Below are 27,185 nucleotides of genomic sequence, written 5' to 3' on the forward strand. Positions count from 1 at the left end.
CTCCGAGAGTAAGCGGAAACTCCCATCTCTTATTCATTTGGATCGCAGTGAAATTATTACCAGTTCTGATCAATCACGGAGTAGCAAACATTGACATGTACAGTCAGTCTATGCTATGCTAAAAATACGTTGGAACTCTGAGTGAATGCTGACAAATATTTGAAAAAAAAAAAATTGAGTTGTAAACAATAATTTCCAAAAAAATATGTTCCTGAGTAACTTTCATGCAATCTATATAAATCTTTGTAAAAAATTGAGTGTAATTTCATGATTACGGAAAAAATCTTTGAGAATCTTGTTGAGCCTGACCTCTGATGTTTGTTTCATCACTATTAACAGCATAGCGAGCGCAATGATGAGCTATGGCCAACCAAATTCGCGCTTACTACACAAAACACGCATGTAAAAATGGTAAAAATTTCTCAGTTTAAAAACTGTGGCAATGCTCATGAGAAACTAAGCTGAGAAGCAGGTTCTCCTCCAGCTGGGACAGGACCCCAGAAAGCAGAAGACGTGTGTCTTTTGATATTCTTGCAGCGTACCATTGCTACCTATTTTGACGTCTAACCACAAATTAGACTCGTTCCATAATACGGGCACATAATCGGAATAAATGCGCCATCCTTGACCTTGTTGCCTGGTCGCTCTATCCGTCATTCTGCTACGTGACACACAACACAATTTTTGGCAATCCTCCACCCCCTACAAGACCATAACCAAGTCTATCACACGAAGAGCAAATGGTAATCAAATTTTCTCATTTCACGATTTATCTCCACTTTTGTTTTGTTCGTGTGCTTCTAAGTTTTTCTCCGATGCGGGTAAAGCTTGGCCTCGTCGATATTTGATCGCGGAGGGGACCACCAAATATGTCCCTCACCCGGTGAATAATTTAGAAACTCGGGTACAGGTGCGAGTATAAAGCTGTGTACACTGAAAGCTAAATTTACGTTTATTCCATCCACGTAAATTACAAGGACCTACCTTACCCGTGTAGTTTAAGTCTGTGGCTACAAAGCAAAGCCATGCTGAAGGTGTCTGGGTTCGATTCCAGTTGGTCCAGGATCTTGTCGTAATGGAAATTTCCTTCAATTCCCTGGGCATATAATATCATCCTATCTGCTACATGATATACGAATGCGGAAATGGCAAGTGGATTTATTAACACAAATTTCATTTACGTAGTGATTTCTTTTCCGAAAAATTCTATTTACGCACCCCTGACCCATCGCGTAAACAGAACTTCTAGTGTATCCTTATCACATTTGATTGCGCCGATGGCTGCGGGTAGATGGTATGGATCAAGGGCATACCAATTCTAATGAAAAATTCAGTACAACCTCCATTCCGTTCCATTGGCACTGGTTGGGCGCGACCTAACCGATGTCACTCGAAATCCCGCCATATCTGCGGGCTGGCTGGCTGGCTGCGTTGCAATGCGGAAAATCGAAAATTCATTAACCCGCCACTCGAGTTTGGAGGAAGCTTTGTTCAACGGGTTGAATGGCAGATGGTTTGTCCGAGATAACGATTCTCGATTTTGTTCTCCGCTGGGTTGAAAAAAAAAAAAAAGTTGGGAAGCAACTAGTGATAGTGATGTGTAGGTATCTGATGGATCTGACGGTTTTCTGATGGATGACGAAACGATAAACAGCACAATTTAGTGCTGGGGCACGTTCTACCTCGTAATTGCCGTTTAACATGAAGTGCCTTGAAAAAGTGCCAGGAAATGCAGGATAAAATGCATGCTATTAAAAGGCGAGTCCTTTGTTTCCAGTTCATCGAATTTGGTCTTAATACTGTTGAATAATTTGAATGGGGAATCTTTTCGTCTTTACTGTTCAAAGCAAATCCCTGGCCACATAGGTGTAACCAGAGGATTTTTTTAAAAGACACCGACACGTAAATGCTTCCTGTGAACGATTTGCCCTTTGAAGAAAGCACCACACTAGACAACGGACTAGCATGCAACGCCCAGTGGCACAGTCGTAAAAATTTTCTGACGAAAAGTTTTCCGGACTGTAGCGGGAATCGTACCCACACTCCTTGACACGATGCGATTAAATGCTTGGTAACACTAACCGCACGGCCACGAAGCCCACAGGATTATACCATGCCCACACAGTTACGGATCACCCACAGTGACGGATCACTTTGGCGTTCAACATCGGATAACTCGCTCAAAACATAAACGTTGACGTAAAACATATTTTTCCCATGTTATACTATTTATCTTCTACCATTTGTAATGTTAAGCACAACATTCAACCGCTAAATAACGGTGTACAGTCACCCCACAGTTATGGATAGCCCACGGATATGGATCAAATCTGTAGGAAAACTAAAATTTCAGCATAATGAATTGTCAAAATATCGCGTAAATATTTTTACAGTGCAGAACAGTTATCAATGCTTCTTCATGCATGCCATTATGCTTTCCAACTGCATTCTATGCAGCGAGAAACGTCAAAGTTGCAGTCACCGATTCGACGCATCCAGTTTTATTTACATTTTGAGCTTCCACGTAACGCAGGTGCTTTTCATTCAGAAGGTGTTTTCGAGTATATTAACCAATATAAATCTGGAACAGATGTACGGTTCGTTAACTACAGGTAATATTAAGTTGAAAATGTTGCGGTAGTAATGAATTTTCCGCAGAAACAGTGGTTTTTAAGCGAAATTAATTTGATTCATATCTGTGGGAAAAAATGGCGTTTTCCACAAATATGAATCAAGCAGCGCCTACCGGAATTACTATGAATGTGTAGTCGAAAGTTGTCTCTAATTGTGCCACTGTTTTAGAAAAATGAAGCAAATCCGCAAAATCCGGAAGCAGTACGATGGTCAGATTCTCGAAGAAGCCGTTCGTGAAGCCAAGAAAGTCAAAAACATCCGGGACACATCGAAAAAGTACAACATCCCATTCACAACACTTTACCGACAACTGAAAAACGAAAAGGGGAAAGAGAGACCTGGCCCGGATCCGGTTTTGCTGCACGAGGAAGAGGAACGCATCAAAAACTGGGTGTTTTACATGGCGAGGGCCGGCTTTCCAGTTTGCCAAATAGATGTAACACACACGGTTAAGGACTACGCCGATAAAATAAGACGACGCAACGACCGTGAAATTCCCGATTCCTTCCCAAGTAAGTATAAATACGTTTGTTTGACTATCTCAGGGCTAACAATTCTATGTGTTGTAGGCAAAAACTGGAGTCAGCGTTTTATTGCCAGGCATCCGGAGATTCGTCAAAAGTTGGTGAACAATCTTTCAAAAGCAGGTGCGAAAGTGACAGAACCTCAGTTGCGGAATTGGTTCTTCGAGGTGGAAGAATTGCTGCGTCAGGATGGTATCGATACATCTATTTTTGATAATCCGGAACGTATTTTGAACTTTGACGAGTCTGGCTTTCAACTCGTACCAAAGCGCTATAAAGCAATATGTTCGGATGCCGAAAACACCTATCTTGTGACCAGCAATTCGGAAAAAGATTGCTACACTGCTTTATTTGGCAGTACGGCGGCTGGAGATTTGACACCACCGATGATTCTGTACCCAGGAAAGCGCATAAGTAGAGATATGGTCGAAAACGTTCCAGACGGATGGTCAATTGGAGTTTCAGACGAAGGATGGCAAACTTCGAAGACGTTCTACGAGTATATAGCGAACGATTTATACCAGTGGCTGCAGAAGAGAGGAACTGAATTTCCGGTTTTGATATTTGTTGATGGACACAAGAGTCATGTGAACATGGAACTAGTGGAATTTTGTATACAAAAAGGATTGATCCTTGTCTCCTTGTATCCAAACTCGACACGCATCTTGCAGCCACTGGACAGAAATTTTTTCAGATTTTTCAAAATAATTCATCCTAGTTTTCTAATTTACATTGAAAGAAATTGAATATCCGTTCTTATACTGGTTTCAGAATTGATGTATTTAGATTAGGCAATTTTTCATCGATTTTATCAATGTGAACTATGGCTTACGTGATCCATAACTGTGGGGCAACTGTATTTGACAAATGTTTAGTTGGTAGCACACAGCTATCATTATATGGTCGTTTCCTGTAAGAAGTGCCGTCAGCATTCATAAGCTCCCACAGGTGGTAAAATTCAAATGTTATAGCATGTTTTACGCTCGTTCGCTTCGATTTAGTATGAATCAAATACCGAATATTAGCACTTCTAACTAGTGATCCATAATATGGACCAGGAAATGATTGTTTACCACGGTTATGGATCACTTCCAAAGAATGTAGATTTCTGCTATTTTATGCACTGAATTCGACATTTTCAGATAATAGCACTAAGGATTGAACTAATAAAACATCAAGGTTTGTAAATTTCATTTTTTAGCAAACAAAAATGGGTAGAAAACTTGGTGTGGAGCGCAAACAGTTGATGTCTCAGTTACTACAATGCAGTATCACAATAAAAAAGGCATTTTATCCTTGTTTCCAGCTCTAACACTACTATTTTTGGCAGTAATATATGACACATTGTTAACATTCGACATACCATGCAATACAGATGCATTGAGTTGAAAATCTCTTGATTTTGCGCACTGATCCGTAATATGTCACAATTTGATCCATAATATGAAAATTGATCCATAATATGGTTTTCAGGAACCGATACAATTTTTAATGTTTATGCAATCCTATGTAAATATTACACTCAAAACAGTTTACTAACCGAAGTTCCAATTTAAAACGATTCGATTCGTGCTGTTAAATTACAATTTTACGTTTTCCATGTCGTTTTATTGAATTTTATAGGTTGGACTCCACACTATTTGATCCATAACTGTGGGGTCATGGTATCAGTCATCAGTAATGGGTCAGGAAAGATAGAAGATGGATTCGTTAATATTTTTCTTGCAATTCCAGTCGGCTCATCAATAATTGAAAGTGGAGCTGACAGGATTGAGAATCGCTTCATAGGATATTTGAAATGTAACAGGGACATGATCAGAAACAAAATCAGCATGAGTAATCAGTTGGCTAATCAGTTGGGAAGTTAGAAGGTTACCTTCTTCGACATAAACGAGAAATAAGTGAGTTTTTAATTCCCCATGATGGAAATTCTGGCTACGCCCATACCTAACCTACCTTATCACGCTCCATGATTTAGGATCAAAATTCAGTATCGTATCTAACCAACAACACCAACGCCGGACAACATCGACCTGCAACCGGAAGCACTTAGTCAGGAAATTTTCCGGATCCCGTTGCAAACGTGTACAGCGCAAATGTTGAACATTTTTCTGACACCAACGGACAGCCAGCGTGGGGGTGGGGCGTTTCCATCAGACTCGTGGGTGCTCGGAGGCCCATTTCGGTGAATTGATGCGTATTTTTCTCCCCGCATGACAGGGTTCTTCATCACTGGGGACAACGAAATGAGGTCACCCACACACACAGTGTATTGGTCACGGTATGGACCAGTTAGTTAACTTAACGCTATGATGTGTAAATGTTGCGATACACACGAGGGGAGTTTTTTAGTCGAGTGGTTTGAGCCCGCGGGTGCAAAGCAAAGCCATGCTGAAGGTGTCTGGGCTCGATTCTCGTTCGGTCTAGGATCTCACAGGATATACAAACGCGAAAATGGCAACTTTGGCAAATGAAGATCTTAGTTAATAACAGTGGAAGTGTTCATTGAACACTAAGCTGAGAAGCAGGCTGTGTCCTCATTAGGACGTAATGCCAAGAAGAAGAAGTGCACACAAGGTACGGTTGTTTTGTGTAGAAATGGGATCATTTGTGTGCTTTTCAATTTGTAGCCGCCCCTGTAAATTTGCGCTGGGAATGGCGAGTACATTGAAACTAGATATGCGATTGAACAAACTGTTTTTCTGCCGAATCAGAGATGTGGATCAAAGCGCAAATAAACTCGGCTATTAAATTGCTGGCCTTTTTGTCCTATTGGATACGAGTTTTTCTTTATTTATAATCGAGATTAACAGCCAGAAGCCAGTTCATCGCGGAGCAGGAGGTTTTGCACTTTAATGTTTAAAATCTACTGATTGCTCCTATTGGAAAAATTCAGCTCATTGTTTTTTATAATTTTTTTCTAACTCAGCCTAAACCTAATCCAACTTTACCAGAATATATAAAACACCTTTTCTGGTAATTGAAATAATCAACAATGTCTGTCTAAACTCATTAAATTTTACTTGACATTTCATACACACTTCGAAAATTTCATGTAATTTTAAGTATTCATAGATGCACATAAAAGAAGCGAATCATTTGACTTGAATTTACGTCCCCAAGTAACACCGAAAACATAAATCTAAATTTAAAAATACACATTTTGTCCTACAATAATTGCTAGAAAGTTTTTGGAACATGTCATGTCTCACTTAAGTCGCTATTTTGTTTTGTTAAACCTTTCAATATTGAACTTGAATGGAGATGTTCTACTAAGGCATATAATTTGTATTGCAATACAAATCTACCATTTTGCTGCAAATGTTCTAATTATGTCTACTATGTTTCAACCATATTATGTTTTATATTTATCTTTTTATGTTTATCAAAACATGTGTTTGGTTATATGTCTCATTACGGTTGGTTTAGACATGTTCGATAAAGAAACAGTCTCAATATGTCATATTCATGTTACATGTATGTCATAATATATACCAGAGGCGCGTCCACGTTCAAAATCATGGGTAGGACATACGTTAGCAAATATTTTGTGCACTGTGAAACAAAAAAAAATTAACTCTGAACTGGAAGTTGAAAATTACTATATTAAATTTTGAGGGGCTCAGACGCAAAAGGTATAAGTGACATTTTGGTCGGTTTTGGGTTGAGTTGAGAAAATTCAACTGTATTTTCAGATGAGTTTTTCGCTAAACAGAAGAAACAATATAATTCTTAGAAGACTGGCTTGATTTTGAAAGCTTTTCGTTTTCGCAGGGCTGGTAGCGACTGAGTGCGTTAAAAATAGGAAGTTGAAGACCTCTTGACGGAAAATAAGAGATCATGAAAGAACCAAAAAGAGGCCGAGAAGGGACCAAACAGTAACCAACAAAGAAAAAAACAAAACAAAAACTAATAGAAGCCAGTAGATAAGAGTTTAATTCTTCATAGCATCAGAGCAGGCATTTGTTTAAGATCTAATACTTTTTTTTTGAGAATTCCTCGTGACATTACGACCAGTATTACTGTAGAAATTGATCAAAATTTGTTTCAGATATTTTTCGAAATATTCAGATATTACTCCGGAAACTAATAAAGTAGTTCATCTAGTGATTATTTTCCGAGAAAAATCTCCACGAATTGTTGTAGGAAATTTTTCCAAGAATTTTTTTTAGGATAACTCAATAATACAACATGGATTTTTTCAAGGAGAACATAGAAATGTAAATTCTCCAAAGATTTTTTCAGGAACCATTTGAATTCCTCCAAATTTTTTGAAGAAGGACCTAACTCCTCCAAGATTTTATCGATTTCCCTGGGACATCCTCCAATATTCAAGAAACACACAAGACATTTCTAGGGATTTCCGTTAAAATTGTTTTTCAGGATTTATACAAATCTTCAAATAGGCATTTCAACAATTGCTCCAGAGATTCCAGCTAAGATTTCTACAGAAATTCTTCCAGTAATTTTCCAGATTTTCTCAAGGAATGTCTCCAGGGAAATGCATAGGATTTTTTTCTGGAAAATAAATCCGATGAAACTTGGGTACGCTTAAAAGTTTCCTTTAATGGACTAGGTTTTCTGAAATAACTCCTGGGCTCTTGAGTTTTAGAAGTTTTCCTATATAATTTGAAAAGATAATCGAAAAAAATCATTCGAATCTCGGGATAGCATTTCTCAGGATCTTCTAAAGAAATTTCTAGAAAAACATTGGACATGGGATTTTTTGAGAAAATTTTTGATATATGCTTGGCAAAACTTGCTATTCGAATGAATTTTCGATTTCTGAGAGAAAACGTAGATGAATTCTTGAAAGAATTCACAAAATGATTTCTTGCAGGGTTTGTTGTGTAAAAAGCCCTTGATATTTTATTTTCAAATACTCTGGACTAAACCTTTATGAATTTTCTTGATAGAAATTCTGTAGATATCTTGGGGACGATCTCCTAGAGTAACAATTGGAGAATTCGGTTGAACGATTAGTGAACAATATCTGGAGGAAATTCTAGGATAGTTTTGCAAAAAAATAATACCTTAGAAAGTTACTGGAGGTAAGAGCTTTGAAGTTCTCATGGATTTTCTGGATCAAATTCTAGAGATATTTTTCTAAGCATCCTTTGAAAAATCACTGGGAGAATCAGTAGCAAAATTTCAAAAAGTATTTCTTGATAGATCCCTGCAAGAGACCCTGAAAGTATACTTAATAAAATCACTATTACAATTCCTGATGCTTTTCTTCGGGGAATCTGAGACGAAATTCCTGTTGAACCCGTTATAATCTCCGAATGTTTTTGGAGCCTGTACAATTTAACATCAGGATTCAATGCATGCAGAATAAGGAAACAGAGACTTTACAGACCTTTCATTGAAAAATAGAGACTTTTTCGTGCCTTGCATTAAAATAGAGACCAACTGTCTACAATGAAACCTAACTTTCGTTATCATCCATTAAAAAAAAACATTCATTCATATTCTTTATATTTATATTCTTTTTAATACAACTTTATTAAGCAAATGCCACTAAACTAGGTCAAAAGCTTGCCTTTACAACCACTGAGTTTGTTCTAATGTCTTCATCTATTTCTAGATAACAAATGAATAAACAGTAAAAATTCTATGAGTTAGTGTAGTTTCTTTTTTCTATGCACTGAAAATATCCTGGGTAATCGCAAAAGGTTTCTGGACAAACTTAATATGCTTGAAAAATCAGATGATAAATGATTTAATTTATTTTTCAACCTTCCACTGATCTAGTTTTTTTCTTTTGTAAAATCGTGGGTAGGACAACCTTTGACTGTCCTACCCAGGTATTTTCGTGCGTAGTACATGTCCTACCTGTCCTACCCACTTCCCGCGCCACTGATATATACTCTTTTCAAACATGTTCTGAACAAACAAATAATGTTTATTTTCAGTCAAATATAAGTTTTTCTAGTTGTCTATAAAACAAATGCATGGATGATACACTGCCGGCTAAGAAACTCGCCATATGGTGTTCACTGAATATTTTTAAGCAAATGTTTTGAGTAAATTATTATTTTTAAGGTATGCTCTAAATGCCGATTTATCAATTTATATGAATGAATAGAGTGTTGTGGTTGTTTGCCACTGTTTAGTACGAAAAAGGTTCAATGGTTTTACCTAACTCGCTTACAGTTGTGTTTATGCAGGACTTACGTGTTTTTGTGAAAAATTGTAGGAAAAAATATAAATACTTAGAAAATACTTCATAGTCATTTGGTATAGGAGTTTTCCGTCAACGAAATTGTAACATAAAGTTTGCCGGAATAGTTTTTGGTAGAAACGTGATTAGACTATTTTATTTCGGGTACAAATCAACAACGGTTCGTGAGATTTGAGAAGCAACTTCCATGCTACAACTTCCATTTATGCTGTCATAGTCAAGTGATTTATCAAACTTATATCACACTGTAAATTTATGATCACACTAGTTGTCCCTGAAAACTTTTCACTGTCTTGAATGAAACAATGGCAAATGATTGGCAATGAAATTGTTGTCTTTTCCCAAAACACTCGTCATGCAGTGTGTCTAAGGGGACCATCTTTAATTTTTGAATTTAATTTTGAATATTTATCATAACGATGAGATTTTTGTTCTGAAGCTTTGAAAAAAGTAATAAGAGTTCAGTAAAAGTTCAGTATATTAGTAGAAAACAAAATAATGAAGTTATTTGCAAAATGTGATGATTCCATTTTGGAAATATTTACTTGGCTTGATGTCGAAAAATGTATATTGAACGATTTATAAGGGCGAATTGATTTTTTCGAAGCAAAAGTGCATATTTCACCATAATTTTTGATTCGCATATTAATTTTGTGTTAAATAACAGTTATCAATCAATAACAGTTATGCAATCAAAAATGAAGGCTTGTCAATGTTTGCACTTTTACATTTTTCATTGTCGACCATCCAATGCATTTCCACTACCAAATGTTCTCAGTATTTTGTTGCGTTAATGGTTTGTTGGACAAAGTATAATACATAGTATACCTAAACCCATATGATACATAATTTTGACAACAAAAATAGGTTGCACAAGCTCCACCTTCTGCGCTTTTCCAGTCATATATAAGTATGAATTCCAGTTTTTTCGCTATGAAACAGAACATTCTCATTAGTCATATTGAAGTCATTGTGATTTATATGAGACATGATGTGTTACTTGGGGTCCGTTCTTAAAATAACATGATACCAACTGAACAAAAAAAAAAACGGAATGACGTGAACTCTATAATGATTTATTTTTACATCATGACGTAAGAGTAAACCTTTACAGTCCTTTACGTCATGCCGTGGGATTCGTTTTTTGTTTTTTTTTTCTGGGCGAAAAGGAACTGAAACACTTACCCTCTTTTCAGAATCTATAAGAATTCTTCCTTACTTAACATACTGTACATTCGCTATTCATTTTCGAAACGGACTGACATCTTCGACCACAGATTAATGGCTTAGGAGCACCTCACTTTCAAATTGCTATTCACATAAACTTGCCTCAAGTCGGGAATAATTAGTCCTTCTGGATGCCGTTATACCAACTATTCATTTCACTAAGAGGATGAAAACAGCAGGTACACTTTGACTATGAGTTTTAATTAGTTTGAACCATGCACATTTCTCCACCGGCATTCTTAGCAAGAACTGTATGGCAGCATAAACAAAAACCAGAAGATCAAAATATTGGAATTGGTTCCATATCCGCATTTTTACGGCCATCTTCATCACTACTGCACTCGTAAAATGATCACGCACTGCTGTTAATAACACTATACCATCACCGATTGTGAAATGCTAATCGAAAATGATGTCAAATGGAAACATTCCAAAACAATTTCAAACGAACTCACTCCCGACGTCGTGTACCGGCCATGTTTGGAAACTGAGTTGATGGGTGCTATCATCTGAGTGACATGTAAAATTACGATTCAATGAACACAAATATAAGTTGTGCATTAAATTTTCATGGCAAAAACACTTGGTTTTGAAAAGGGGCCTTTATTTTTAAATAAATTTGTAAAACTAGGTTGAAATATTATAATACGTCAGAAGACACATACGTTTCAATCGTTTTGAAGTTTAAGACACAAAATATTTAAGTGTAAAGAGGTTTACGTCACCCGTAATTCTCATTATTTTTAAGAGTGTACAATAGTTTTTTTTGCTAAAGGAACAAGCAATTCCATTTGAAATGTTCAAGTATTTATTTTAATAGGTTTTAAAAGAAAAGGCTTATATGGTCATTTTCCACAAAATTGGCCATAACTCAAAAACGAAAAAAAGTACATTTCAAAAATTTCAGCTTTTGAAATTACCTTCTCAAAAATATATTTTTTGAATTTTTTTCAATAACTGGAACACAGTTTTTTCCGGCTTTTCTTTACGAATTTTCTCAACGGTGGAAAATTTTGTGGAAAACTGTTCCCAGTTAATATTTTTTTTTTATTCCTGAGAAAATTTGCTTTCATTTTCACAAAAATAACTTTGTTTCTATGATGCTTCGTTCTTGAGTTATGATTTTTCAAAGTAAGTAGTGTCAGGGGAAAACAAAAAATTTCCAACTGAGTTTTCCGGGAAAATAGGCGACTCTGATTTTTTCTCAATTTTTTTTATTCATATATTGATGAGCCCTGCCTGTGGAAAAAGTTTCAGGAAGATCTGAGACCCTTCAGCCCAAACCCGTACGGGAATAAAAAAAATCCCCTTATACCAACCAAAATGTTGAGTGGGAAGTCATCCTGGTGGACATCTATTCCTTATATGTCTACTTTTTATTAGCAAACTGATTCCGGAAAATGTTCCCGGATTTGCTTGAAAGATGTTACTTAATATTCCAAAAGTTTAGTTTTCCCATGGAATTCCTGCAAAACATCAATAATTATGTCAAATCTAATACAGAAATATCTCGCTGAAAGTTATATTAGAATTTCTTCTGTGAATTTCTTTAAATAAGGAAAAAACACTGAAGAAGTCTGTACGTCGCAGACGAGATAGGCCTATTTGTCAAGATAAGCAACATATTAGAGTTTAAAGGCATTTTCGCCTTACTAGTGATTTTAAGTAATTATTTTTTTTCTTTTGTAAAAGTGAAGTCAAGTGTTAAAGTTGAATTAGTAGTTTTTTTTTTGTTGTTAAACATACTCTTATAATACTCCATACATTTTATAAAAAATATAATTCCTTAAATTATTTTTCCAAAAATTTTATTAGAAAAGCTCTTTAAAAGTCCTTAAGAAATACTTCCAAAATATTTCGCGAATTGCGTCAAAAATTCTTCCATGTTTTTTTCAGAAAATTTGCTTAAGGTGCAAGTAAAAATGAAGCAAATGTCAAAAACGAAGAAGCAGTTTTCGCCCTTGAAATCAGCAAATCGGGAAAAATAAAAACACACAGCCTTTTTATTCTGGAAATAAAACAGCTGTGTGTTTTTATTTTTATCGATTTGTCTATTTTAACGGCGAAAACTGCTTCTTCACTTTTGGCAATTGCTCCATTTTTATATGGGCCTTGACATCCGCGTATGATTCAAGAATAGAAAAAAAAAAGACACCGACACTTTAATGCTTCCAGTGGATGATTTGCCTTTGAAGGAAGAACCACACTAGACAGCGGACTGGCATACAATGCCAGTGGCATAGTGGAAAAACATTCCTGACGAAAGGTTTTCCGGACTGAAGCGGGAATCGCACCCACACCCCTTGACTTAAGCTTTTCTGGGAGGTACATTGTCAACAAGTGTTAGAAATTCTAAATCGCAGAATTCTTGAATTTTGCGACAGGAATTTAGTTTTTTTTTTCAGAATTATGTTTAAGCTGCAATTATCAAGGATTTAATCTTGAGAAAATTGAGAGAATCTCTCACGTATCGCTATCTGTAACTATCATAATATGCTGCACATTATGAGGGACTGTTTATTGTATACTGCTACAACTTTGATCAAATTGGGGGGATAGTAGTGCATGATAAATCCCCTCTAAACATGCTCCAAACCTGGGGACACTATTGCTATTGGAAGTTCGTGAATTATTTATCGTGCCAGTACAGAAATACGCCTACCCCCAACGGTAAACAAGCGTGAAAAATGGATTTTATCATCGCTCTCTCTTTGGGGCTCTTGTTCGCTGCTTTCATTTATCAGACTTGTTACAACTTGCGGTACATTGACGATCGTAGACCACAACAGATGACATGTTTTTCTTTGCTTGCTTTGATCGTGCTTCATATTCAAATGATAGCAAATTCTGCAATGCCTGGCATTAATTCAAGAAAAAAAAAAACAACCAATTTCTTTTACAACTGGAGTAGTTTTTGAACTCGATGGAACTTCTAGAGATTTTTTTTAAGTTCAAAAATGAATTGCAAAATCTTAGTTATTCTGCTGAAAATTTTCTTCAAAAATATAAAGCAAAAATAAACGTTAGTGTGATTTAAGGCTCAAGACTCCATCATTCAATCATCAGCAGTCATCAAACACTAAAAACCAGTTTTTTCACTCAAATTTGAAGCAATCCTCATAAAAATCTATCATTTCATTTCAGATAGCCAGAGCAATGCAATGATAGATTTTCTGGAACATTGCTTGGATATTGAGCAAAAAAACTGGTTTTGAAAATTTTTAAAACGATGATGGTTATTTTCCTCTTAAGGCAAAGTAGCCCGTCATTCGTTTTGACAACAATGATGATTTTTTAGCTTGCATTTTAAAGTGATAAAACTCAGTCTTGATAGTTTATATTGACTTGAAAAAGTATCACTGAACGTGCTAACATGCATAGAATATGCTGATACTTTTTCAGGTGTGTCAGTGCAAAACCAACTGATTTTATTTGCTTCAAAATAGTGAGATGAATTAGCAACAATCATCAACGACGCGTACAAATTTTAATGACGGCCTACTTCGCCTTAATGAAAAAAAAATCTGGAAAAAGCTTAGATGAATCTTTGGTAAGTTTTTCGGAAGAATCTTAGGGAAACAGTAATATAATTATCCAAGAAATCCCTAAGCAAATTACTTGGTAAACCTTTGAGTATTTTCGCGGAAGAGTTATTGAAAGAACATTTGAACTATTATTTATATGTTAGAATTCTTAAACCATTTCTTTGTTGCGCATTTTTTTTAAATAAAAATAAATGTTCGAGACAGTTTTGTAGGAATGTAATTTTTTTTTTTTTTCAAAGCATCCTATAGAGATAATTTAAAAAGAACTCCAAAAACAATGTGGGAAAAACTGTTTAGGAACTCTCTGAAAAAATCGTGGAATGAATCCTTGCTTGGTAATTTTGAAGACATTTTTAGTGAGACTCCTAAAATTTTTTGTACAGTTCTTGGAGAAATTCTTAGAAATTCATGAAATCCTAGATAAATTATGATTGCACGCAAGATGATACGTTAAGCTAACAATTGGAATTAATTTGTAATAAGTATCTAGAGGACCTTCCAAAAGAAATTATTAAAAGAATATTTAATGCATTCTATTGTGAAATTCATCAAGACATTTATGGAACAATTCGATTGAGATTCTTCGAGAAAATTTCTGGTGAGATTAGTAAGTCTGGGAACGATTTTCCGTGAAAAAACTGGTAAATAAGTTATTGGAGAAAGCACGTGGAAGTACGAACAAATTTCTATTGAAATTCTCAGAGAAATCTTTTCAAAACACATGGTTGTATACCTGAAAACATCAAGGAAGAAACACAAAAGACAGCCTCATCAAGAAGGTTTAAGAGAGTATAGCTTATCTTTCTTGGTTGATATATTTAACAAACGTTTTCAGTTGGCATATTTTCCTGACAAATGGGAAATGCCAAAGCTGTACCAATTTTAAAACCAGACAATAATCCTGCACAAGCTTCTAGCTATCGTCCAATCAGTTTCCTTTCCTCTATCAGTAAACATTTTGAAAAGGTTATATTAAACAGAATGATGGTCCACAGCAATGAAAATTCAATTTTTGCCAATGAACAGTTCGGATTCCGCCATGGACATTCGACACTCAGCAACTTTTACGTGTAACAAATTTGATTCGTTCCAACAAATCTGAAAGCTATTCTACTGGTCTTGCTCTTCTAGACATAGAAAAAACATTAGACAGTGTTTGGCATGAAGGTTTGATCGTAATATTAAAAAACATTAATTTTCCAACATACACTGTTAAAATAATTTAAAGTTATCTGTCAAATCGTACACTTCAGGTTAATTATCAGAACTCCAGATCTGAAAGACTTCCTGTAAGAGCTGGTGTTCCTCAAGGCAGCATTTTGGGACCAATATTATACAATATTTTCACATCTGACTTACCTGAGTTACCTCAGGGATGTCAAAAATCTTTGTATGCGGATGACACAGGCCTCTCCGTCAAAGGACGAAGTCTGCGTGTAATCTGTAGTCAATTGCAAAAAAGTTTGGATATTTTTTCTTCATACTCGTAAAAATGGAAGATTTCTCATAATGCTTCCAAAACTCAACTAATAACATTCCTTCATAAACCAAAAGCTCTTTATTTAAAACCTTTAAGTAGACATGTTGTCACGATTAGAAGGGCACAAATAAATTAGTCAAATGAAGTTAAGTATCTAAGGCTCATGTTAGATAACAATGTAACTTTCAAAAAACACTTTGAGGGCATTCAAGCCAAATGTAATAAATATGTAAAAGTCTCTATCCCATTATTGATAGAAAATCAAAACTTTGTCCTAAGAACAAGCTTTTGATCTTCAAACAATTTTTCAGTCCAGTCATGTTGTATGCTGTACCAATATGGACTAGCTGTTGTAATACTAGAAAGAAAGCTCTGCCGAGGATTCAAAATAATTGTTTGAAAATGATTCTGAAGCTCCCTGCTTAGTATAATACTAATGAGTTGCAATCTTCCATTACCACGATAAATGGGTAATAAATCTAATTGAAAGCGATTTTTTTGTCTTATAAGTCGGTAAAATCCACTCACCTTTAAAAATTCTGAACTGCTACGGCAAATGAAATGTAATATGTTGTTGACAAAATATTTAAAAAAGCTTGATTTTGTTTTACCAAATTATGATGATAGTGTTTTCCAACACAGAGTTCCTGGATATTTAAAAAAAAATAATGTTATGTTTGAAATGATACTAATAAAGCAAAAAAATATTCTTATTTCAGGTAAGCTTAAATAAATCCAATTTTTAATACTACTTAATTGAAGACACTGGATTTGATCGTTGTAACACTAAAATATATTATAATTGTTGCGTTGTGTTACCTCCTGTTCACGTCAAGAAATGCTGGCGACATAAATTAGTCTCACTGTTCACGTGCCATCCTAAACGACAGCCGAACGTTGACCAAACCCAATCTTCGCACTCGGTGGAATCGTTAATTGCCAGAAGCCTCCCGTCTGTTTGCCACCAATTCCACCTTGACCGTGGACGTTTTCAGGCTATTTCATAGGCTTTTCGATTGCGAATTCAAATTAGGTGATAACGACACCGGCTGAATCAATTTTGCGAAATTGGTGAACATCGCGTGCTTGATTGGGGTGGTTAACTAATCATTTCACTGAGCCAGCTGTCATTCGTTAAAATCAGAGGTTATTGAATTTAAATCAGAACAACAGTTGGTTGATTTGATAGCATTTATTTTAAAATTATCATGCACAAAATCTTCGAACAATAAATTGATTGAATCCTAATTTATAGTATAACTTGAAACGTTGAAAATATATTTGGGAGCATACACACTTAAACGGTTTCGCCGAGAACCCAACAGCTGATATCTCGGTAATAATTTGACGATTCTCGGTAAAACTTTTACCGAGATCTCGGTAAACGTTTACCGAATCTCGGTAACGTTCGCCGAGATCTCGGCAAAAAATTCGGATTGCTGAAATCTCGGTAAAATAAGTACCGAGATTCGGCGTTAAAATTTACCGAGCTCTCAGCTGTTGGGTTCTCGGCGAAAAATTTTACTGAGGTCGGTGAAATAATTTAAGTGTGTAAGCCTTCTGTAGCTTAAATCTCTCATCAAGTAATGGAATTCTGTACAATCGAAAATCTCTTCCATACATCCTATTATGTAATGAGTTTCCCGATTTCCTAGTACATACAGTGAAACGGGGATAAAGGTCGACTTTAGTGGAATTACCAATCTCCATAAATTTCTATAATATTTGGAGTAAATGTTTCTTACTTGAGCGTTCAAACCACCATGACATATTGAGCTAAAAATTTTGAAAACAAAAACATAAACTTTTGCCCTACTTTATTATACTGCCTATCATGTGCTTTATCCGTTCCATTCGAAACGAATTCGAAAAAATGTGAAGAAGCTTATCCCACGAACTTGTCTTTTCTACAATCAGATTCAAATCGAAACGGACATATCACATACAAAAGTCGCTGGTCCTCTATGATTCCGAGTTCTTTTCTGCTCAACGCATCCCTCAATCCATACACTTCACATGCCTTCAAGTCAAAGGATTGAAACGACTCTTCACTGCACAATGGTCGGGCTCCATATAAAGGGGCGGCCAAAACTACCTAATCTTTTTTGAGATTTTTATGTTTTTTATCATTTTAAAATATACTTCATGTATTATATTATTATGATCCCTAATTGAAATCAAACTAAAATTTAAATTTGTATGACTTTTATGACGGCAAATCTGTTGAAGTCAAAAAATTGAAAAATGTAACAATAAAATAAATTACAAAATTTATAATTTTGGAATGCAATATTTTCCCAAAGTTACGCGCTATCTGAAAGCTTATGGTTCATCACTTTTATCGAGCATAAGGATGTAAAAAAATAATTGGTTGAAGTTTTAATACTATTCAATATTACACTTCAGTAATTTCGATGATTTTGAACATTAAAAACAACTCTTGTCGCGTCATGTCGCCGCCATTTCGAATATTGCACATCAAAAAGCATCCTCTTACCTTACGAAAAACGTTTTATTTTTTTTTGCAGAAATTTGCTGATTTGCAAGTTAGAGCTATTTGAACAATTCAATATTTACATATATTTTGACGATATATTCCATACAAAGTTCATTTAAAATATATTTAACCACTGTTCATACACATTTTGATCAAATTTGGTCAAATACAATCAAAATGTGTGCTTTCAGCCCAGTTTGATAACATTTTTAATCTATATAAATAAAAATGGAGTGGTGTTTGTATGTCACGAAATGGCTTGAGAACGGTCCAACGGATTGCCGCAAGATTTTCACTGTTGCACTCCTCAAGGGATGCGACGTGTTCGTGCGAAGAAAAAATTCAGGAAAGTCGCCGTATTTATCGGGAAAACGGGAGAAGACTAAGGTGTAATTTGTATGGGGGATTTCTTGATGTTTTCCAACAGCCTACTTGATGGCAAAACGAAGTTTGCCGGGACCACTAGTATAAAATAAACTTTTTTTTTATTAAAGTTACATAATATGTAAATGACCCCTTCTGAAACAATAAAAACGCCAAATAACATATTCAGATTACATATTTCATCGATTAAGGCGACAAAACTAGTTTTGGCCAAAATTTATTTTATTTCCGACCATTGTGCACTGTTTAGAAATTTATACGGTCATGTTTGCACCAACTGTTGGGATCTTCTCTCGGGTTTCATTCTTTCCCGTTTGTCACATTCCAGATTCAAACGATGACATTACGCGAACAAAAGAAGGTAAATCCCACAAATTTCAGCAGATTATGCTGGTTTAACTGTCACCAAACTCTAGGAAAGTTCACAACCGATGGGATGGTGATCTCATTAAATATTTACAACAACATTTCACGTTCACTAAATCATGGACGATTTGCGTTTTGCAAACCCGAGGAAATTGAGCGTGTGTTGATCGAACCACAACCGACCGTTTAAGCGTTTGCGTTCGTACACTTTCACGCTCTCCGACACGCTACCATCGAATCAATTATGCATCGTACGGGGATAACGCAGCGATAACTTACCCGGCGAACTGCTTGCCCCTGGAAGTATGCAATATGAGAACCACACGTGAATGCAGTAAAATGTATCTCACTCACATGTTTCCAAATAACTTCTAAATTCGTCGTAATTTTACGAACCTAACTCAAAGCTAATTTTTTTCAATAATTCATATGAGGCAGACCTTCTTCATCATATTATGGTTCCCCTGAGATAGTCTTGAATTTTGAACCCTCCGTCCTCTCTTCGTGGACAAGCGTGGATCTTAAATGTCTACAAGAACTTTTCAAAAAATATTTTTCAAATATGGAACAAATTTCTCCAAATTAAAACCACCAAAACGATCCTTCAGAATGTAACCTATTATTTATGAAGTTGTTTTTCCTGGAGACTATATAATAGTGTGGACAATAGACTGATGCAAATTTTGAAATTTTTGCTCCCCTATGCTTAAACGGTGTCAATTACAATAAAAATCATTCTCCCAAAATTTGAAGTGATTTGGAAGAAATTTGGCTGTGCATACGCCATTTGAAATTTATATGGAAATTACTACGAAAAAGGCAAACCTTCTGTGTTCAGTCATCTAACTACTCGTAATTATAATCTATGGAAAAGTGAACAAGCTCTTCTCATGTGAAATCTTCCCAGCTACAACTTTGCCGAAGACCACATTTTATGGGACGTAAGGATGATTTGTTATTATTGATTATAAAGTCTAAACCATGCTGAGCTGATCATTCTATTAATTTCAGAGCAACACTCCTTTTTGCTATAAAACATAGTAGCCTGGAATACTTTGATCTATTCTACCCGCCAGGAGCACCACTGTTGCCTGCCGGGAAGTTGGTTAAGCATGCAAAATGCATACCTTGTATATGATTACCGTTTTGATTCATATTACGGACAGCTTCAAATTCCGGACACTCTACTTTGTATGGGAAACATTTCACGCGAAATGTTTCAATTTTTGCTGTTCAAAAGTTCTCAATTTCAAGGCTCATTTTAGTAAACTTTTTCCATAAATATCTTTGAAAATTTATAATGCCCAACTACCTTAGATGTCTCTTTGGTGGTTTAACGATTTCAATTGACGATTCGACTGTTCCTTTTATGATTATCATGAGCTGTCCGGAATTCGATTCAAAGTGTCCGGAATATGAGGCAAAAGTGAGGAAGCGTCCGGAATAAGAATCATGAAAAGGCCACACATTTTGATTTATTTAAAATTATTGAAGCTGCGGAAGCGTATTCTTCACCCATCGTTCGAAATTAAAGGGCTTCCGACGCTCGATAGCGCTAAGGAATCATACAGAATGATTTATTTTGTATGCTCTATGCTGGGTTATATTTACCTGAGTCCTTAAGTGTCCGTAATATGAATCAAAACGGTATGAATAGCAATTTATCCTGACGTCCAATCAAAATGTTGTCTTCGTTAAAGTTGTAGCTGATTGGATTTCATATGAAAAGATTGTATTTACTTTTCTATGTGGCTCCATACTTCTTATTTTTCTTCTTCTTGACACATTCTTTAACATTAAGCACAACCAATAGGTTCCAAATACATTTTTTGAAGAAAGTTCTCAATCTCGTGGAATGACTCGCCCTACAACTATTTTTCCCTTGAGATTTTTGCGTTTTTTCGTACAGCCCAAGTAACCAAATAGCACTTTAATTCGCTTTGAGTTCTAGCTTAATACAGCTGACACGCCTCATTGGTAGCACTATTAGAACAAAAAGATGAATTAGCAGGCTAGTGTTTATTTGAGATATACACTATGACACGTGCAAGCACGATGCGGTGAGTAGCAAATTAAGTGATGTATCAAATTCAAATCCAAAAATCAGGCAAGAGCCTCAATATCGGATCATTTTGTAAATGAGCGTTGCAACCATAAGAATCTCGTTAAAATTTAAACACTGATTTGATTCACAGAACAGCGTTTCATTGATTTAGCCTTTTCTCAACAGAATATTTCACCAAATTTGCATAGCTTGCACTTGCTGTAGTGTCTATAAACGAAAAATAGCTAATTACTGCAAGCGAAAAATAGTTGTATGGCGAGTCATTGGGTGATATGAATAAAAAAACTGAACTTTACTACATGTAGCATCTACTCAAAAACATAATCCACAAAGTTTACTACACTTTTGGAATGAATAAAAAACTTTTCGAACATGTAGTACTTACTACTTTCGAACATGAGCAGTGACTGAAGCTGCACGTTAAGAAATTTTCATTCAGAGTGCAGAGTGATTCTGCACTTAAAGAATAATCTATTCAGAGTGACGCTTAAAATTAAGACAATCATGCATATGAAGAAAATGCACGGAATCTAATCGATTACGCGACAATTTGCACAAATCATGAAGGTGCTGTTTTTTGACAAGATTTGTAGTGTAATTTTGCGATTAGTCTGGTATTCTCTCTATGTCTATGTCTATGATTTTATGATGATGGTACATCAAAGAATTTTCTGGGTGGTTTTCGGCCTTCGCCAACGCCGATGATTTTTTAAATACTAGCTTAACATTTATGAAGAGATCTTGAGATTACAGCTATCAAATTAGGAACCACATATTTTCTAGCACCAGTACTGAGATTCTGGTGAAATTGCGGTAGAATTTTGATGCTCCCCGTGTGTTTTCTTAACAGCATGTTGAATTCCGATGTTCTAAGTGTTTCTGTGATATTCTCGTTATTTTGGTGGGGTTTCTGATAGTATCCTTGGAATGTCTAGAACTAAGAATGTAGAGATTTTTATGAGAATTGTAGTGATTTCATCGGTAGTCGTTAGAATTCAATGAGGATCTCCCCTAAAACACCAGGGTTCCCTTTGAAATTATTAAAATGCTTAACAATTCCACAAAAAATCCCATTGAAATCTATAAAATATTTACCGACATTCAAAACGTTTATATGAAAGCTTTACTTTGAAATTCCAACGGAACTGGAGATCAACGGAATCTTAAAGGTTTTTACAATATTACAAAGATTGATTTTCGGAATTACAAATATTCACACAATAATTCGCAGGGATCCCACCGCAATCTCATAGATTCTTACAGAAATATCGTCTCAAAGATACCCACAGAATTCCAAGAGATTAATATTAGGAATCCCATTCCCACCCCAATTCTAGAGTTTTTACCAAATTCCTAATATTTCCGCAATATTCCTAGAATGGTATTTAAATTTTCAGAATCATCATAAAAAATCCGACATCCCTATCGGAATCTCAAAGTTCCTACAGGAATTCCGGAATTCAAAAGGAAATCTGAGATGTCAGAATTTACACGTAAAATTCAGAATTACTTTATCAATATCTAAATTCCTACCGACATCCTAAAATTCCTGGAAAATAACATAATTATCGTAATGCCAGAATTCACACGGATATTACAAATTGCTATTGCCGGTAATCTTACCGGAATCTCAGAATTGGCGGAGCGAAAATTTTCGTAACCTCAGAATTCCTTTGCAAAACTCAAAATACCTTCCGATATATCAAAACTCATATCGTTTTCCCATGATTTTCACTCAAAATAAAATTACTTCATTCAATTCCGCAAACTCAAAGCATGTGTAGCAACCTCTGAAGCTAACTACCAGTAGCTTTGTAGTAAATGCTACCTTTATTCATAGCAATGCGTTGTTTGTAGTATGTTCGAAAGGTGTAGAAAGGAAAATGACACAAACATGTTCCACTCGTGTTCCACATGTAGCGTTTACTACCGAGAATGTAGTAAACTCAACTTTACTACATTTTATTCATACGGCCCATTTTGTAAAGACTCATTGAGAACTTTCTTCATAAAAGTATTTGAAACCTATTGAGTGTGTGTGTGTATAAAGATGACGAATGTGTTAAGAAGAAGAAAAAGAAGAAGTTTGGAGTCACATAGCCCTCTACCCATCATATAACTAAGTACTACAGAGTAATAAGAGTCATTGATGAAACTTCCTATAAGTAAATGGATACTAAGTAAGTGGATACTAATGACACTATCGACGTTTACAACTACTAATAATGTATTATGAACACTAGTAGGTTTCATCTGCCACCCGAATAAATACACGGACCCCAAAAATGACTGATTTTTGCACTTAAATGGTTATAACTGCTTTTCCTTGATCTTTAGAAACCTAGTGTCTTCTAGAGAATGATTGATTTTGACTGTTTACACAATTTTGTAGAACATTAATGCTACCGGTAACTTCGCATTTTCAAAATATACGGGAAAAACTAGTTTTAGGGGGTCGTTCATAAAATAATCCCGTTTTTTGGAAATGCGGCTGAATACACACTAGGTTTCTTTGGCAAAGCTTTTTGTATTTGAGTTATCTACAACTTTGCCGAAGACATCATCATCATATCGCTTTTGAAAGTTTAATGGTGACAAACTGTTTTCCCCAAAAAGTTATTAATAGCGGTATCTTTTTCTTATGAGGCTCTATGCAAAATGGTAAAGAATGATTATTATATAAAAAACGACTACTTCATTATTTCTCAATAGTAATGGAGTAGAACGACATGCACTAAACAAAGCACACGGGTATACTACAAAAGATCGTCATAAAACATGGCTTTCACAAACATTTTCCTCGCACTGTCACCTCACATCCCTTGTCAAGTGCAACTGTGGAAAATAGGTGTCAATCCGTTCATCCATTCCCAAGCCAATTCGTGACATACAAACACTCCATTTTTATTAATATAGCTAGATTAGCGCTTAGCTGTGCGGCTGGTACACCGCGCGTAAATGATTACTCGCAGCTAGGGACAAGACAATGCCTAACACTGCCATTAATACCCACTAATAAATATTATTCCTAATCCTCATGAAAAACTAGTACCGTAATTTCGGGTGAAATTGATCATTTTTTACGGTTTTTCTTGTCTGTTTTCTATAGTGTTGATAATGTCAAACAACTGAATGCAGGAAAACAAGTACGAAGGGGAGCCTCATCGACTCAAGTACCGAAATTTTGTGATAAATTTAATTTTAGTGTTAACAAATATCTCTAAAATAAAAAATCAGGGGATCTCATATCGGGGTGAAATTGATCACTTGTAAATGTCATTATTGTTAGTTTTCAAAACAACTCTACATGATAAATTTGAACTCCCTGAATCCGAATATACTTGTCAAATTTTTAACAATGCAATATTTTTATAAATAATGAATATTTAAATTTGAAGAATTACGCGGAAAACGCCTAAATGTATGCAATTTGCAAAGAAATTCAATGATTATTTCAACCATATTAGCTAATTGGTACGAGTTTTGGTGATTAAATCTGGTTTGGGGATATATCTTAAGCATCCTCACAAACGTTCAGGTTTATACCATGTTCAAATCCTTGTTTAGAACTAGAAGTTCATGGATGTTTGTCAATACTGCACCATACATGATTTAGAAATTTTACATTATTTTCATACTAATAAACATTCTTTAACGCAAACAACTTCACAACACACAATTCGACAATAGTTACGACAAAACAACGTTCATTTACTGCAGGTTACATTGATATTTGTGCTCCATTAGGAATAAATAAAATCGTGCGATACGATGATCAATTTCTCCCTTCTGATCAATTACACCCGATTTTACGGTACCAATTTAAAGTAGTATGTCATAACTTTAAGGCAAACTTCCTAGGCTCACTGTACAATTAAGTATGATATTTTCAAAAGTGTAATGATCGTGGTTAACTAATTTGTTTAACAAATCATGGTTAACATATTTATTATTTTATTTATTATTATGAGCTAATCTATTTTTATGTATAAGTAAGTACAAGCTCATGAATCAATCTACGATATTGGAAACCTTTATGACTGTTTCAAATTTGCTTAATTTTGATGAAATAAAAGTCAAAGATCGGGTACAGTATATCATTGAATACATAGACCAAAAAAGTATTATTTTATACTTGTTTTTAATTATGAATCGTGGTTCACGGCTAACCAGCCGAGTGGAAGTTTAACAACTACCGAAAAGTCAAACATTACATATACTTTGCAATTGAATTAAATGGACAAATTGATGTGAAATTTGGCGAAAAAGTTACACGTCTTCTCGGTGAGAATCGATCTCACGACTCCCTGATCTCTAGTTAGGGCACGTTACCCCTACGCGACGAGAGGACTCATGAACGCAGAAGTTAACCTGAATTCGATTTCAGCTCAATAATCACGTGGTCTTTTTTCGCAAACAAAGTGTACCTTTTTCGGACGAATTAGATGCCCATCCAAACACAACGCTTTCTGTATTTTCAATACTTCGGGCTAGGCATTGGATATAAATAGAAAGCGTTGTGTTTGGATGGGCATCCTATTCTCCCGAAAGAGGTGCACTTTGCGAAAAAGGACCACTTGATTATTGAGCTGAAATCGAATTCAGGTTAACTTCTGCGTTTATGAGCCCTCTCGTGGCGTAGGGGTAACGCGCCCTAACTAGAGATCAGGGAGTCGTGAGTTCGATTCTCACCGAGAAGACGTGTAACTTTTTCGCCAAACTTCACATCAATTTGTCCATTTAATTCAATTGCAAAGTATATGTAATGTTTAGCTTTTCGGTAGTTCTTAATTTAAACTAATTAACTCATTACGCGTGCTAAAGGTGGATAAATTATGGGTGAAATCATGAAAAAAAAAAACTTTTTTTTCCATAATTTCACCCATAATTTATCCATCTTCACCACGCGTAATGAGTTAATTAATATAATAACCATGCAGATTGGATTACCCACAGCTCAATATAAGCGTCAATTTATATTAAGGCTCAAGAATCCATCATCCAATCATCAGCAATCATCAAAATTTAAAACCAGTTTTTTCATTCAAATTTAAATGAACCCTTATAAAAATCTATCATCGCATTACAAATAGCAAGGACAATGCAATGATAGATTTTCATGAACATTGTTTCGATTTTGAGCAAAAAAAACTGGTTTTGAAAATTTGTAAAACGATGATGGTTATTTTCCGCTTAAAGTATTAATTATTCAAAATTAACTTGCTAAATATAATAACTAGGAGGTGATTAAAAATATTTAGGCCTTAAGTGGCCATGGTCTAGAGAAGGTTGGGAAACACTAGTAAAGAAAAAATAGAAACAAAAGCCTCAATTCAATTTCCACGATGATTCATACGGGGCCGATATATAAGAAGTGGCAGTGTAGTGATTAGAACTACCTCACCTTAAAATAAAGCAATAATGGTTAGAGTGACACTTTTTCCAAGTTAGACATCATCAAGGAATTCTAGAGATGACTAGAAATTGATTTCCGGAATTATGTGGAAACCTTCAGCATTAATGATAAATTCTCGAGATTTCAATGCAGATCCCGGCACAACAAGAGAATTTTCGGAATTCCAGTGCCCATCAGACATCCGAGAGGATTTCGGGATTCCAAAAAGGTTTTAAGGTTCTTCAAATTATATGGACTCTTCAAATCCTTAAGGTATTTTTGGGTTCCCTCTGAGATTTTACCTTCAGTATCGTAAACTAGGTTTGAGATCTTGAAATATTGCTGCAAATACTTAACAACAGTTGTTGTTACTAGTTACTAAAAGACGCACATGGTCAATATCGATTTCCGCAATGAAAATCTTGATCTCTAAGGTCAACAACTTCAATGGTACTGTGCATAGACGCACTGTCATCATTATTCTTCTACACCTCTTCAGAAAGTAGTGTATATATTGTTCGAAGGTACTCTTCATCATCACAATGAGCGTGAGAATAATTGCGTTATTGTGTTGCACTGCACGGATCCTTCGCATACCGGTTGGAAGAAGATTCCTGCAAGCTCATCCTTCGATACGACGATGACCACGAGGCGCTTCGTCCTGTTGGGAAGGGTATTCGTGAAGGAGATCCCTCGAATGGAAAGCCATTTTTCATCTCTACGGCGACGCGCGGTTGGGGTTGACGCTCGTTTCGGATGCTGTTATTTATGCTTCCATGCTGCGATAGGACGGAGAAAATATGTGTCCCATTTTCGCTATAGCTTTTCCGTTATGTTTTTGTTTTTGGCTCAATGGTCTCTTGACGTTTCATTAAGAACGGTGT

General features: G+C 35.5%; 2 protein-coding genes across 5 annotated transcripts in view; both read left to right on the forward strand.

The window, feature by feature from the left end:
- LOC5568466 (multiple C2 and transmembrane domain-containing protein 1) overlaps positions 1-27,185 on the forward strand; it is a 215,088-nt gene that overhangs the window by 115,627 nt on the left and 72,276 nt on the right. The gene's annotated exons all lie outside the window — the stretch shown is intronic.
- Positions 2,289-4,034, forward strand: LOC110675394. The gene is made up of 3 exons (XM_021840304.1): positions 2,289-2,612; positions 2,803-3,146; positions 3,204-4,034. Exons 1-3 carry the CDS (start codon positions 2,410-2,412, stop codon positions 3,902-3,904), a joined length of 1,248 nt encoding a protein of 415 aa, XP_021695996.1. The 5' UTR covers positions 2,289-2,409; the 3' UTR covers positions 3,905-4,034.

Source organism: Aedes aegypti, chromosome 2 (genome assembly GCF_002204515.2).
Source record: "Aedes aegypti strain LVP_AGWG chromosome 2, AaegL5.0 Primary Assembly, whole genome shotgun sequence".
Classification (NCBI taxonomy): Eukaryota; Metazoa; Arthropoda; class Insecta; order Diptera; family Culicidae; genus Aedes; species Aedes aegypti.